Genomic DNA, 16,474 nt, shown 5'->3' on the forward strand with positions numbered 1-16,474 from the left:
CCCCCCCCCCCCCCGAGCATCAGCAGGGACTTGCAGAGACCTGCCCAGCAGAAAGGTCTCTAGGGGATGTGGATCGATGTAGGTCAACTTCATCCCGTGTGGCCTGGGGCTGACACCTGGCCACTCTGCCATCTATCTACATGTTGTCCTGCCTTCTGCCTTGTTTGTCCCTCTACCTACCCCATCCTCTTTATACCCCAAGGCATAGATTATTCAGTAACTACTTGTCCAGTAAGTAAGTACCACCTGCACTTTTAAGGCTTTTACGTGCAGCACTCCAGCATTCACGACTGAAGTGGGAGTTTATAATAGCCTGCATTTACAGATGGGAAGAGCTTGGCTTTAAGAGGTTGCGAGTGACAACCTCAAAGCCCGTAGCTAGTGAGCTGCGGAGCCAGAGCTGAACCCAGGTCTGTGTGAGTTCAGAGCTCGTGTTCGCGGTGTCTTTTGGGGCAGCAGATGGATAAAATCGAGGCATGTCACCTGCAGGTGAAAGAAACCAGGAAACGTTTAGAACTTCGTTGGCCAGAACACTGTCTCAGAAGATGCCGTGCAGCCCACAGAGGCATATCAGGCAGACACTCAGCCCCAGCCTTGTCCGTGTTAGGATGTGGCCCTTGGGGGTCTCTGAGCATAGAAGAGCCCACTGAACCAGTGTGTGGAGGTGTCCACAGTTACTGAAACACCCCTTCATGGCGTTTCAGTAACTGCCCCCAACTGTGTGATGTGGAACTCCCCCCATCTTTCCTGCTGAGTCGAGACTCGCTTCCTGATATCTTGGCCAGAATACATAACTCATCAGTGATGGTTCGTTATTAGAACAGTTTTATGTTAATACTTATGATGGTCTTGTTTGGTTTTTAATTTTTTATTAAAATTCAGTTAACATTTAGTGTATTATTAGTTCCAGGGGTAGAATTTAGTGATTCATCAGTTGCATGTAACGCCCAATACTCATTCCATCACCCTCCTCCCCTCCAGCAACCCTCAGTTTGTTTCCTAGAGTTAAGAGTCTTGTATGGTTTGCCTCCCTCTCTGTTTTTGTCTTATTTTATTTTTCCTTCCGTTCCCCTATGTTCATTTGTTTTGGTCTTTAAATTCCACATGAGTGAAATTATATGGTATTTGTCTTTCTCTGACTTATTTCACTTAATATAATACCCTCTAGTTCCACCCACATCACTAAAATGGCAAGATTTCATTCTTTCCGATGGCTGTGTAATATTCCATTCCATACACACACACACACACACACACACATACATACCATATCTTCTTTATCCATTCATGCATTGATGGACATCTGGGCTCTTTCCATAGTTTGGCTGTTGTAGACGTTATTGCTATAAACATTGGGGTGCAAGTACCCCTTCAAATCACTATGTCTGTATCCTTTGAATAAATACCCAGTAGTGCAATTGCCAGGTCATAGGGTAGCTCTGTTTTTAACTTTTTGACAAATCTCCATACAGTTTTCCCAGAGTGGCCGCACCAGCTTGCATTCCCACCAACAGTGTAAGACGGTTCCCCTTTCTCTGCATCCTTACCAACATCTGTTGTTTCCTGACTTGTTAATTTTAGCCATTCTGAGGGTGTGAGGTGGTATCTCATTGTGGTTTTGGTTTGTATTTCCCTGATGCTGAGTGATGTGGAGCATTTTTTCATGTGTCTGTTGGCCATTTGTGTCTTCTTTGGAGAAATGTCTGTTCATGTCTTCTGTCCATTTCTTGACTGGAGTTTTTGTTTCTTGGGTGTTGAGTTTGATCAGTTCTTTATAGATTTTGGATACTGGCCCTTTATCTGCTAGACATTTGCAAATATCTTATTCTATGGGTTGTCTTTTAGTGTTGGTCTTGTTTCTTTTTTAAACTTCAGTTTCAAATTCTGCTCAAAGCTCTTTTTCACCCATATGCCCCAGAGCAAGTAGCTTTAGGAGATTGAAGGAGGGGGATGGCTGGATGGCTCAGTCGGTTAAGCCTCCAACACTTTTATTTCAGCTCAGGTCGTCATCACAAGGTTGCGAGATTGAGCTGCTCATTTCTCTGCCCTGTCTCCTCCATCCTCCCCACTCCCACCCCTAGCTCACATGCACAATCACTCTCTCTCTCAAGAAAAAAAAAAATTAAAAAATAGAAGGAAAAAAAAGGAAGAAGATTGAAGAGGGACGGGGGCCTAATGACTTCTTCCCCTCCCTTTCTTGCTTTGCCTGAGCCTCTAGGACTGGGACTGGTAAAGCAGGCAGAATTCTGCTGCTGGTGAAGTTGCCGCCCTCTTCTTAGGGAGCCATAATTGCTGCTGTCCCCAAGTGAGAGTCTCTGCATGCCCCACTGACCACAGGCTTGTCCCCATGTTGCTCCCAGGACATTAGTAGTCTTTTGTGAGACTGTCCAGCAATTCTGGCTTGCCCTCAGTGGGTAGCATTGATATCTGGTTTCCCCCAATTCCGGCCCCTCCTAGTCCCCACGTAAGGTGGTCCTAGTGAGACTGTAGACCTCAGTCTCCTCATCCCTGCATTATCCACTATAGAACTGGCAGGAATCTGTGGCCTCCATCTTGGAGTAGGTAGAACAGTCCTACTGTTACCTGGAAGGCCCCACGATACAGTTTCTCTCCACCTCTTTCCTCCCTGACTTTAGTGGCCAAGAGACACATTTGCCAAGTCCGTGCTGAGCGGATGTCCAGCCAGGGACTGGAAAGCCAGCACCCAACTTGGAGTGAATCTTGGCACCTCTACTCCTTTGTCCTCAAGGAGCTCAAGGACCTCACCTTCTTTTCCTTGATGAGGGGAGGAAATATCCAGTCTCTGTGATCATCAGACATTACCACCCTCCCCGACTCTGTGGCACTTTCTCATCTAGATCTTCTGTGGGGTTTTTTTTTTTTTTTTGCTTTTTTTTGTCCATTGAGGCATTTTATTCACACATGTGTATTACATCCCTAGAAAAGAAATCCCAGGATTTTCCCTTGTGTGATTTTGCCTTGCTTCTTCATGGTCCATGATGCCAACTGAGGTGGTCAGTACAATGAAACCAAACTGGCGAGACGGGAGCAGACTATTCTGCCATTTTTCTAAACCTTTGAGTTGTGCATCAGATCTGGGGCTCACCACTCCACACTTGTTTAACTTGCCCCCGAGGTTCACAACAGTTTTCCCTGCTCTGTGACCATCAGTGATTTCAAATTCGCCGATGTAACGAGCTTTGTCATCACAGTCAGAAACTGGAAGATCGGTTTTCGGGGTACGGCCTTTGGGAGAGCGCGCCTTTGGAGCACGGCCTAATAAGAACCTGGCGTTTGCCTCTCTTGTCAGCATTGTGAATGCTCTTGAGAGCATCTGCCAGGACGTTCATGTGGAATTCCTGGGAAATCCCATTACAGTGGCCCACAAAGATGGCAGAAAGAGTCCTCTAGATCTTCTGACCTTGACTTTTGAGGTGGGGGGGACGATGATGGTGTTCGGTGGTGGGACTGATTCTGGACTAGCGCAGTCTTGTGGAAGGTGACTGGCTCTGACTTTTGTCAACTCCTCGAATTTATAGAGGAAGGATACTTAGAGACTTTTATCCTCAAATGGGCTTTATTCACTTTATTCAATTTCAAGATTACAAGAAACCTCTCAGTTGACATACTGTTAAATTGTAGAAATAGAAACCATTTATGGAGACCCCATGTGTCAGTCCCTGAGCTAAGTGCTATACATGGTTTATAGCTTATTTAATCCCTCCAGCAACCTTTTGAGATCAGTATTCATATTATCCCCATCATACAGAGGAGGAAACTAAGGCCCAGAGACATTAAGTCCCACATGGGAAAAGGGAGGCCCACAAGGTCAGCCGTGGCTAAGCTACTCATATCTGTCTCAGAGGCCTGGTATTTTTCTGCCACTCCCCACTCCTCACACTTCTAACCATCTGCATAATTACTAGAAAAGCATCATTGTGTTTAAAGAAATAATGTAGTTTTAATGCTTTTTGTTTTCCTTTTGAAGACGACTGAGTGCCCTGAGGCCCCTCCTCTGATGAATAACATCAGGGGTTGGAAAGCCCCATAGGTACTTCTCCGCCCCTTTCCAGGACTAAAGCAGGGTTTGGAACCCCGGGAGGGTGCATGCACCTGTCCTTGAAACACTGCAGCCGGTCGTGCCCTGCCCCAACCTGCCTGATAGAGGACCACAGAGCGTCTTTGTTCCAGGGTAGGGCCTGCGGGCCCAGCGGAGCCTGTTGGTTTGAGGCACTTCCCCCGGACTAGGCCTTCCCGCCGCCTCTGTGTTCCAGACTGTAGGACCCATCCGGTGTCATGGGAGCAAAATCACCCTAACCTGGGTGATTTTCAAGATCCCTTCAACCCCTCCCCAACACACACTCCACCTGTCACGACCATCTGTAAAGCTGTCCTGTGACAAAGGATGGCTTTTATTCTTGGGAGGTTTTTGGGTTTTTTTTTTGTTTGTTTGTTTGTTTTTGTGAGAGAGAGAGAGAACATGCATGAGCAGGAGGGAGGGACAGAGGGAGACGCGTACTCCCTGAGGAGCAGGGAGCCCAATGAGGAACTTGATCCCAGGACCCCGGGACTCTGGGACCACGACCCAAGCCGAAGGCAGACGCTTAACCAATTTAGCCACCCAGGTGCCCCTATCCTTGGGAGTTTTGAGAACACCAGGCCCTGAGCCCATCCTCCCGTAATGGAGAAGTGAAGGTCTGGGGTGTGAGGCGTATCCTATCTAGTTCAGCAAACATTTGCTGGGCATGTCCTGTATACCAGGCATCGTATCAGTCATACAAAATTAGCTCTAGTTTTCGCTAATAAGAGAGCTGGGCTACTGGTGTGTATATAGTGGTAACGAAGAAAGGCAGTGACTAGCTTTGCCTGGGGCAGTCAGGGGGCTTGACAAGGACAGTGGTGTTTCCCCGGGGTTTGAAGGATAAACAGGCATTCACCAGACAGGAAAGGAAGGTAGTGGGAAATCTAGACAGAAGAAGAGGCTGAGGCAGTAGGGACAAGAGCAAAGTCCGGCTCTTTACCAACCTTGAGGAATGGGGGAGACGGAGGCAGGCAGATCCTTTCAGGTGCCTCCAGGAAAGGAGTGTATGTTTTGGAGTGAAGTTGGTTGCTGACGTGATGAGCTCAGACCTGGTTCCCCTTTACTCTGAGCCAGAGAGCAGAAGGCCTTTCTGGACCGTTAGGAGAAAAGCAGCAGATGCATGGTTTCCATTTCCTCCTGCCCACATCACCTGTTTGGCAGTGAGTGGACCTGATTCTTACTCACCAGAAGGGACCCTGTAGGCTCTCCCACCCCCTCATCCATCCCAGCTCCCCCTGTGGGGACAGCCATTGACTGGATTGGGGAGCAGGACACAGAAGGGCTGCAGGAATGGGGTGGGAAGTTCTGTGGTGAATGTAGGTTATGCAGAGGGCCCATCTGGAGGGACAATGCCACAGAATCCACAGTCCCGAATCGGCTGGGTGAGCCGGACAGCGCTGTGGGTTAAGGAAACCGGATAGGAATTCTGACTCTGCGGTCTGGTCTGAGCTGGCCCTCCCTTCCTCTGGCTCCCAGTCCATTCTTCCCTGCAAAGCAGATTTCTTTGTATTAGATTATTCCAGTGTTTGTGCCTTTGTAAACCAGGTCTGAGGCTTCAGTAACACTGAAAGAAAAGGACTCTGAGTTTCCAATCCTTCATGCCCAGCATCCCATACGGCATGTATGTACATTCATACCAGCCAGTGAGCGCAAAGAAATCAGTCAGAACCTGAGGAAATTTAGAGTCCAGGCAATACTGAATTCTAATGGAGATTGAAAAATCGCCTCTGTAGTATGTTCATCGTACATGGACGTGGCTGCAAGCGGGGAAATGGAGTCAGGGTTCTCAGGTAGGTGAAGCTACCAGCCAGCCGCTGTCCGTTCTAGCTAGGGCTACGTTTCTGTGTGGGTTTTTTTTTTTTTTTTTCTTATTCTAGAAATGAAGAGTGAGGATAGTTGATCAGACACAAAATGATACTGTTTTTCCAAACCTCGGGCAATGTCATGAAGGAAACATTTTTGCGGGCCGATGGACTTTGTTGTTAGTCTGTCGGTGCCGCCCGCTTACCAGGCCTCATGGAACACGGACACACGCCCCTTGGAAATCTGGAAAGAATACCGTTTTAGCTATTTTGGGTACTGTCTGCTATAGACCACCCATGGCATAAACTCTGTGGCTTCCAACCCCAAACAGAGCATCTCCCGCTCTCCAGTTTTCGTGCTCTGCAAAGAAAATTACACAGGGCAGACACCCAGCACCTGGGGAGGGGACACACAGGATGCGGTCTCTTCGTACGGCGGGGTGTTACTCAGCACTATGGGGAAGCAAACTAACGATAAGTGCTCCAACGTGGGTCACCCTAAACACATGCTCAGTGAACGAAGCCATGTGCAAAAGACTGCATATTGCACAGCTCCGTTTACAGGGACTGTCCGGAAGAGACAAACCTTGTAGAAACAGCAGTTTCGACATTGCCTGGGAATGGGTTTGGGGACTGACTGCAGATGAGAATGAGGACTCTGTTTAGGGTGATGGGAATAGACTGAGATTAGCATTGACTGAAAATCATCGTACACTTAATCTTCTGGATACAAATTACACTTGGATAAAGCTGTTTACAAAAGAAACGGGCAGTGCCTGGGTGGTTAAGTGTCCCAACTCTTGATTTTGGCTCAGGTTGTGATCTTAGGGTCGTGAGTTCAAGCCCTGTGTCATCCTCCGTGCTGGGTGTGGAGAGTCTGCTTGAGATTCTCCCTCTTGCTCTCCGCCTTCCCCCATCCCAGCGTGTGCACACGCGCTCTCTCTTTCTCTCTCAAACAAAACCCCCAAGATCGAAAGCGTACCATTGACTTTTGTCTAATAATGAGATCGTCCTTCTCGATGCCATATTTCCTGGCCATAGTTCCCGAGCCAAAATGGGAAATAGAGCCAGGCAGTGACCCGGGTGGTTTGCACTCGTTTTCTCATTCATTGTTCACTTAATTCTCATAACAAGCCTGTGGGAAAGGTGCAGGGGGGCACATACCTGTTTTAAAGAAGAAAACAGAGGACCCGAGAGGTTGAGTCTTCTGAAAACTCAGTCTATAAATGATGAATTGCCGAGATTCAAACCCGGGTCTTGCTGGCTCAAAAAATCAGTGATCTTTATAATAAAAATATTACCTGCTAGGAAGAAGTCTATGTGTGGGAAGACTGTGCTCTTTGGCAGAGAAAACGATGCTTGAGGGACCGATGCTGAGTTATGAACAGTAAGGGACTCACCAACCACAGTGGGTAGAGAATATGACAAAACTGTCTCTGTTTGCCCTGGCTTGGGCTGGCCTGCTAGGAGGTGCTGATGTAGACATGCCTTCCTCTTACAGGGGACAACCCATCCGCCCCTGGGTGTGCTGAATTTTTAGTTCCTTCCTTTTTTGTTGTTCTTACATGGTTCCAAAAAATGTATTATGGAATGTGCCAAACATTCCATAATCACAGAATACTTACAGAAGAATAAAGAATACTTATATGCCCACCAGCTAGCTTAATAAATAAAACATTATCTGGTGTGCTTTTAAATTTACCACACGTGATGGGTAGACAAGTAAAGCCAAGTTACACAGTGTGGGGAGACCAGGCTTTGAGATGGAAAAACCTTGATTCAAATCCCAAATCCCAGCTCTGTCGTGTATTCCCTTGGAGAGGTCATAAAACCAATCTGAGCTGCTGTTTTTCTTTACAATGAGGACATTAATACTCACTTCCCAGGTTGTCGGGATTGAATGAGATCATGCTCAGAGAGCTTAACGTGATACATACTAATTAGTAGTAGTCCTTGTTCTTATAAACTGCACAACACGATAACTGTCAAAGGCACTAGAAATAAATCTCACATAGATTTCACCAATCCCCATGATTAGCTCTACTTTCTCCCTCCCGTGAATTCAATTTTGAGGGGGAAATGGTTTCTTAGGTTCCTTAACAGGTGCTAACCTGCATGCCAACTTTTGATTCTGTCCCCAACTCCCAGCAGTGCCCAGCTGGGTGACCAACCACAGGTGCGTGGTCACGCTCCAGAGCCACCTGACTCCTCCCATCCAGACCTCCCATTCTGTGACCCTGATGTGCTCGTAAGAACATTTGGAAGCAGACACAGAACAAGCCACAGGGGCGTGCGTGCTGTTTTTTTGGTTTCCGTGGGTTGGAGAAGGAAGCAGAGCTGAGGGTTAAACTATCTCCAGAAACTCGGGGCCTCAGCCAGCTCTGGGGGGCTTTCTCTGCTCCCGTATCGCACAAGACGGTTTATAAACATCCTCCTTTGTCCAGGCCAGTCCTGGTTTACACCTGACCACCTGGCCTAATTAAAAGCTCCCCCCTTTCACTCTCAGAAGCATCATGGTTCGCATGGTAAGCCGTAAGATGACCGCAGTAAAAACCATTTCTAAGGCACGAACCCAAACCTGAATGGAAATCTCATACAGGATGCTGGGGGCTATGGTTATTTGTAACCACGACCAGGGAAGGACTTCACTTCCCACAGTGTGCGACCACAGATAGGCTCCTACTGGATCTGCAAACAGCCTTGTGTGATGGGGAAGCTGTGTCAATGTTGCCAGTAAGGCCCAGAGAGATCAAGCGACTTGCCCAGAGTTGCATGGCTAGTACGTGCTGGAGTACAGACTGGAACCCATGTTTGTGTTGTCCGTGGTGATCGTTTCTTCAGGGCCTGGCAGTCATTCAGCCCGGCCTAGTCAGATCACGCCCAGGACACTGGCAGGCGTGCAGGGAATGGGGCTTGTTTCTGAAAAGACCCCATTCAGCCCCTCTGCCCTGCAAGGGGGCCTGGAGGAAACTCTTGCTCCTATATCAGCAGTCTCTTCCCGGCCCAGGGCTACTCTGGACGTGTGCATCCCCCACACAGGAGATGCTCCCCTTCCTCCACCCCACTCCTTCTAACCCCCTCGCCAGTTTGGAGAAGGAAATTTAGCCTCAGGTGGAAGCAAAGCAGAGGGAGACCCCAAGATTCCTTTTCCCTGTCCCTCAGGCTGGGTGACTCTTGTACTTCACCCTCAGGATCGGTTCAGGCCCCGGCCATTGCATCTGCTGTTAAAAGAACATAAAAGGAGGGATTCTCCGAGGAGAATCACCCTCGATCCATAGCCACTGTCTGTGAACAAGTATTTTATTCCTTCTTGGCAGCTTTTTATGCATGCCTTGAGGCAAATGCATTTCAACATCTAAAAAATTCTGTTTGGAATAAAAATTTTCTCACCCCCCCCCTCTGTTCTCATTTTTTTTTAATACAAAATTTTTGTGTGAGTTCTTTATGAAAGGAAGTTCTATAGCCGATCCCCACACCCACCCCAAATTAGTGATTTAGTAGACAAGGGGGACACAGAGCCATGTGTTTGAGGGAAGGATGGTTGGGGAGAGCAGAGCGAGGATTTCAGAGTGGGGTAGCAGCCACGTGGCCTGCGCAGAGTGGCTGGAGGCACGGAGCGTGGAGCCGGCAGAACTGCCAAGTGGAGCCCGGTGAGTTTCCCCCAGCGCCGGAGAGCACCTCTGTCCCGGATTGGTTGCTTCGCCTGAGAACAGGCACAGTCTTGCTCGGGAGTCGGACTTTTTTTGGTCGTGTCCTTGCTGAGAATTTCCTCCTGGCACTTGCCAGACTCCCAGTTGCAACTTGCCTCCCGTATCTGCTCTCAATGCCGGTGGGGGAGAAGAAGCTAATTTCTTTGTGGCCGAGGCCTGACTTTCATTGACTGTGATCCCAGGGAAGCGTTCAGGAAATCCATCCTGTCCTGGAGAAATGAAACTCGAGAGCAAGAGAGGGCTCCCAAGCTGGGACTCCTTGTCTAAAAGAATCTCTTTATTGTCTTGCAGAAATCAGGAATGGCAACCTCAAGGCCATCCTAGGCCTCTTCTTCAGCCTCTCCCGCTACAAGCAGCAGCAGCAGCAGCCCCAGAAGCAGCACCTCTCTGCGCCGCCACCGCCCGCCGTGGCCCAGGTGGCCGGGGCCCCCTCCCAGGGCCAGGCTGGCACTCCTCAGCAGCAGGTGCCAGCCACCCCCCAGCCTCTCCAGCCGGCGCCACATCAGCAGTCCAAAGCACAAGCTGAAATGCAGTCCAGGTGGGGGCTCCTCGCCGACTGGTAATCCCGTGGTTTACCCTTCACACCGGCCCGATGGTAGCCTAGGCCAAGTGGGTTTCCGTTTGGGTCTCTGCAGTGCTGAGAATCCCCCTACTGGTAGTGGGGGTTAGCATGAACTTGAAATGGATGCAGCGGGGCTGTGCCTGGTAGAGATGTATACTTTTATGGGTCAGAATGGCCAGCAGCCGGAGCTGATTAGCCACTCTTGCCTTAACTCTGGCCCATTATGCACGTGCTCCAGTGCAATAAACAGCCCCGAAAATAGACTTCAGACTGGTTTTGCGTGTTTGCCTATGAGCTGGGTGTTCGGTGTTCTGTGTGTGAGTCATTCTACTTAGTGGAGGCAAAAGTTCTGCCATAGATGCCTCCGCTTCACCAGAAGAGAAGTATCACGAACACAGAAGGAAGATGGGACATGCTTAGCAAGGAAGGGGGCAGCCACCTTCCCTGAGAGGGCCAGGGACTGGGGTTTGTTAACCTTGGGGAGTTGATAGCGGCCTCAGCTGTGGTCCTCTGTTTGGTAGGATTAGGGCTTAGATGTTGCTGATGTTCCCAGAGGGACTGATGTGTGCCAGTGGAGTTCTCGCCGTAGAATGAGATGCACGCAGTGCCAGGGTAGTTACCATCTACTGCGTTACAATGGGAATAGCTGGCATTCCTCAACCACTCTGCAGAAAATCGCCTTGTAAAACATTTGCTTTCATGGGTGGGGACAAAGGGAGGGGGTTAGGAGCTAGAAAGTTTTTGACTCGTAGTCAAATTCTAGAGTAAAGTCCGCAATAATTATTGTTTAAAGCTGTAAACCTTTAGTTATCAAATCATCTAAATGTCACTAATTAAATTGATTGCTTGATTTCCTTTAATATGTGCTACAGAGTAATAACGGCTTTTCCTTTCCAGTCCCCAGAGCACCAGTGTTAACAGTCGTAGGGCTTCTTACACGTTCGTACCCTCAGCAGCCCATTGTAGCTGGACAAAGCACGAGACAGTGCAGACGAAACAGGTGCCTTATAGATGGCTACAGCTTTTTCCTTCCCCTGAGAAGCGCGACTTCCCATCTGTGATGGGTGTTAAAACCAGCAGTGACGGATGTGCTGTAAATCAGATCTCCTAATTATCTAATTATGTCCAGTTTACTTTATGGAAATTTGTAGGCTAGCAGAAATGGCTGGACTAGTAATGCAGAACAGACGGCCAGGCAGCGAGCCTCTGCACCCTGACCTGAAGAACCACCTGAGTGAGGGCCATTCTCTGATCAGAGGTCCCTGGTGGCCCTGGGTGATTGACTGACCAGGATATCGTTTCCCACGCTGTATTCTACAAAGTGCTTATTCCCTGGATGGTAACTTGCAGGGGAAGTGTTCCACAGGGAGAAAAGTTGGTAAATAACCTGGGTTGAGTTGTTAGAACTATTATTACAGGTCTACTCAAATCCTTGAATCGGCCAAAATGCACTCATTTATTTAGTTAGTGTTTGAATGCCTCCCGTGTGCCAGGCTCTGTTCTAGGCACTTGAGGTTCGTGGATGAATGAGACAACCGGTGTGCCCACTCTTCGCATTTTCCTGGAGGAGGCAGGCAAATAGGGAAGAGAACTATCAAATAGTGGTATTCCAATAAGATGATGGGATTCAGAAGGATTAGGTTGATAAGTTAGGTTGGACTGAGAGGAAATTCTCTCTGGGGACATGAGACCACAGTGGAGATAGGAATGACGTGGGGCAAGCCACTTGAAGTTTAGGTGTAGAATAGATCAACCAGGGGTTGCAGCTGGTGCAAAGGCCCTGTGGTATAAGAGTAAGCTTGACAGGTTGGAGGACCAGAAAGAGGGCTGGTGTGGCTGGAGGTCACTGGGTGAGGGGAGTTGGAAAATGTGATAAGGTACCTGTAAGCAAAGCCTCTGTCTACATGGAACACCGTATGACTGGTAGTCCCTAGAGTTGCCTAGTGCTGTGACCCTGAGGTCCAGTCACAGAGTTCTAGCTAAACTGGGCGAAGAGTTTGCATTTCATTTTATAGGTAACAGGAAGCCAATGGGGGGTCTTGAGCAGGAGAGAGTCTTGATTCGATTTACAGTTAAAAAAAAAAAAAAGTCTTCTTAGCTCCTCTCTGGATAATAAGACTGTGAAGGAGTAGAGATGGAAGGAAGGACCCCAGTCAAGAGTCCCCCAGATGACCATGGCTTGGGCCAAGGGCTAGAGCAGATCCGTTGATGAACCACTTCACGAGGTTGAGCCAACAGGCCTGTGAATAGATGGGCTGGCTGCAGTGAGGGAGAACCTCACAGATAAAGCCTAGATGCCTGGCGTGAGCAATGGTAAATGGTGCTATTTATTGGGATGCGGGAGCCTGAGAGGAGAACACGTGTGCACCGTGAACCTTCAGAAGAGGCCATAGAAAGCATTCCTCAAACTTAGCCACAGAACGTACTTCACAGAGCTTCTCACTGCATGTAGGATGCCAAGGAACATGTGTTGAGCAACGCTGGGCTTGTGTCACCAAGCTATGCTAGCCCGAGGCACCCATTTCCATGGCAGGCGTTTGTTTTCTCGAGAGAACCAGATGTTCCAGTCAGGACACCCATCTCCCAGTAAGAAAAAACATCCTACTATTAATAAATGCGTTACCTAAAGAAGAGCCAAACTTACTTAAGCCAGGTTTTTATATCCATTTATTCCAGAGTGATTCCTACCATCATGGTCCCCTGACTCTGTAGTGTGGTGACACGGATTGGCCTTTAGAGTTGCTGCTATGTGTCTTCCCTCATCCTTTATCTGGCCCAGACTGGGTTACTTCTGCAGATGACTGGTTTCCCACATTATATACTGATTCTTTCTAATTTTACTTCCAAAGGACAATTTTATCCTCAAGTTCTAGGGATCTAATATCCCATGATTACATAAGAATAATAAAATGGCATCACTGGCTTAGTCCATTGTATTTCTATCCCACATTTTGTCTGTGATAGCCAGACTCCCAAGGGTAATGGTTTGCACCCTTGATCATCAGTGTCAAATGTTGGCGTAAGCCCCGAACGCCAAGTTTCAGTCCTCTGTTAGAACTCTGCCAGATACAAACATGCCTGAACACTGTACCTCTTGGGATAGGAAATACTAAAGCCTGGCAGCTTTTCCATGAAATTTGTTTGAAAGGAGTCATGGAAGCTGGCAAAGGAAATTTGAGCCGCTGGCATGAGGGCATAAGAGCGGCTCCTCCATGATGGCCGAACGGAGACTCACGTTTCCCTCTTCCCTTCAGCTCTTCTCATTAATCTATGTGCGGCCAAGAACTTGATCCATATTTCAGCTCATGAAATTCCTCACCCGTGCAGAGTCCAGGAGAGAAGCATCGTCCCCAAGACTCACTTTCCTCTCCATCTGTGTCTACCTTACATAGTATCAGTATTCAGCTGGTTAGGAAAAATCCAGACAATTGCTTCATTTTGTTTTCTTCTGCATGCTCTCTTGTCTCTTCCTTTACTTCTGGAGTCTAGTGACACCAGCGTTTGTCTTTCCCACCTCAGATCACGGCATGGGGTTCCAAAGAATATGTGTTGAGAAACACAGGTCGGTGTAGGGTGTACTTGGTACAGGGTGGGGGATAGAAGACTGATAATTATTTTTACCTTTTGTAATGCTGTAAACAAGTTTACCTTTCTTTTAAGCCCAATCAAGATTCCTCACATGTACAATTTTTTTTTGTCCGAAGCCTAGAATTTAGCAAGTTCAGAAGACTTTAAATGAATATTTCTTTAAAAAAAAAAAAGGATTCATATATTTGAGAGAGAAAGCAAGCTCAGTGGCGAGGCGCAGAAGGAGAGAGAGAGAATCTTAAGCAGATTCTGAGCTGAGCATGGAACCTGATGGGGGTCTCGATCCCACGATCCTGAGATCACAACCTGAGCTGAAACCAAGAGTCGGCTGCTTACCGACTAAGCCACCCAGGCACCCCTTAAATGAACATTTCTATACCACTGACAGCGAATCTTCCCAAGACCAGTAAAACTTGCAAACATCTATACCCATGTTTTGGGTCAACATTTTATATGGCACATTTATCTGAAAAGCACCGTGGTAGAACAGCATGTGAAATAGAAGCATCTAGATACTTTTAGAAAGCTATAAAGTTTGTTTACCTATCAGAGACCCCTCACTTCAGTGTCTTCTGATGGGAAGAAGAAGCCTTAGGCCACAGGTAGCAGAAAAGATATTCAGCGTTTAAAAAAAAAAATCACAGAAGTTCTTAGATCATCTTGATAGCGGTTTCTTCACATTGGAATAATTTTGTCAAATCAGAAAAGTTAGAGGAGGAAGGCAGGCTGCGTATTGTAGGAAAAGTGGGCAGAGGGCAAACCCGGTGCACGCCCGTGGTCGTCGATTCCCGTTAGTGATGTGTATGTCTAACGTATCTTCTCTCCCCTCACTCATCTCTTCCACTTTTTCTCTTTCCCATCATGCAGTGCATCATCCAAGGACTCCTCTCAAAGCAAAATCATCCGCTTCACTCTGGGTCAGAAAAAGATTTCTAGGTTAGATTTTTCTCTGTGTCCTGCGAAGCATGGTTTCAACCCAACTCATTGATCCCTTTGCTCTGGCTAAGTTTCCTTTTGGTCCCTCTCCCCGTTTCATGTTTGCAGTTTGAGAAAACCAAACATGCTTTGGCTAATGACCCAATGTCGGAGAGTTTTGAGAGTGTCTGGGGGGGGGGGTGTCATTGAAAATGAGTGTGTATGTGTGTGTCCGAGTGTATGTGGGGTCAAGGTGTACGTACTGCTTCTGCATTTCATTGATTTGGGCTTTGATTGCTCGGTCATCAAAATCCTTTCTGATTCAGGGAGAGGTAAGTTTCTTGGTGGACTTTGTAGTGGTTTTACGATGAGTTTGGCTCCCTGCTCTGGCCTGGCCCTGATCCTGCCTCACCTGCATTTCCTTTGCGTGTGTGGTGCTTTTTAATGTTGCTGTTATTGCTTCAATTACTAACATGGGATTGGTTTTCTTTTGGATTATAAAGACCTGAAGCATGAATCCAGTTGGTTGCAGGAGACAAAGCAGCAAGGCAGCTCTGTCTCATTTTTGTTTCTGGATGCTCTTTTGTATCTTGGAGAGATTGCCTCAGTTACCTAAAGATAAAAATCAGCCTTGCTCACTAACTAGTTCTCTTGACGCAGAGTTTGGCATCTTCTGCCTCCTGGGAGGACCCATTCCAGGGTATGGAAAATGCCGGTCACATCTTTGGGACCTACTGTTCTTTTAAAAGTAGCAAGAGCTAACATTTACTGAATGCTTGTTATGCACCAATTTGAATGTATTCTCATATTTAATTCTCACGTCAGTCTTCATGCGGCGGGTCATGTTATTGTCCCCATTTTACAAATGAGAAAACTAAAATCGAGGAAGTTAGGTAAGTGACCCAAGGTGACACAAAGTGGGGAAAAAACCAGGATTTGAGTACAGGTAATCTAACTCCGGAACCCTCACCTTAACCACTGTCTTATTACACTCCTCCTCTCTTCCTCCCCCTTGAAATCTGGCACTTAGGGGGTTGTTGAGGCTGTTTTTAAAAATCTTAGATTTCAACCATTACTCTCAGTTTTTTGCCTCCCCCTGTGGCATCCCAACAGAACCCGATGCTGGGGTAGAATCTCTTCATTTACTTTTCACTAAATTCTCACTTAAAGCTAACAGGAGGCCCACGCGGCATTTGTATCTGTATTCATGTGACAGATACGTACTGACGTCTGCCTGCTGCCCCACTCTGTCAAGCTCTAGGTGCCTTTTCTAGCCGTAGCTTTCTTTGTCTTTTCTAAAAGGTCACATGTAGGGAGACCCAACTCGGGATCTGCCTGGCTGTTGGGGAGAAGCCACAGGGCAGTTGCTTCTTTGTAGAACAAGTCGAGATGTTACCCAAACTTCGTTCTGGGGGACAGGAGGGAACCCACGTTCATCCGTGCTTCTCACAATCCTGTGTGTTTGTCAGTTTGGACTGCTAGAACAAATCACCGCAAACGGGGTGACTTAAACAACAGAAATGTTTTCCTTACAGTTCTGGAGCCTGGCAAGTCCAAGGTCAGGATGCCCGCACAGTCGGGTTCTAATAAGGGCCCTGTTCCTGGTTTCCAGATGGCAGTGTTCTTGCTGTGTCCCCCCATGGAGAGAGCGAGAGATGAAGCAAGCACCATCCGTTCTCTTGTTATAAGGCACTAACCCCATCATGTGGTCCTTATGACCTAAGTCCCTCCCGTAAGCCCCACTTCCAGATACCATCACCTGGGGATTAGGGTTATGACACATGAATTGGGGCAGGGGCAGGGAGGACATAAACAT

The 16,474-nt window shown here is 47.7% G+C and overlaps 1 protein-coding gene across 2 annotated transcripts in view; it reads left to right on the forward strand.

Moving 5' to 3' along the window:
- Positions 1-16,474, forward strand: part of NAV2 (neuron navigator 2) — a 383,478-nt gene that overhangs the window by 155,195 nt on the left and 211,809 nt on the right. For both annotated transcript variants that reach the window (XM_040638895.1, XM_040638894.1), the window contains exon 5: positions 9,885-10,131. In XM_040638895.1, the coding sequence (XP_040494829.1) occupies positions 9,885-10,131 (247 nt within the window). The remainder of the gene's footprint in view (positions 1-9,884; positions 10,132-16,474) is intronic.

This window comes from Ursus maritimus, unplaced genomic scaffold (assembly GCF_017311325.1).
Source record: "Ursus maritimus isolate PB19 unplaced genomic scaffold, ASM1731132v1 scaffold_23, whole genome shotgun sequence".
Lineage (NCBI taxonomy): Eukaryota > Metazoa > Chordata > Mammalia > Carnivora > Ursidae > Ursus > Ursus maritimus.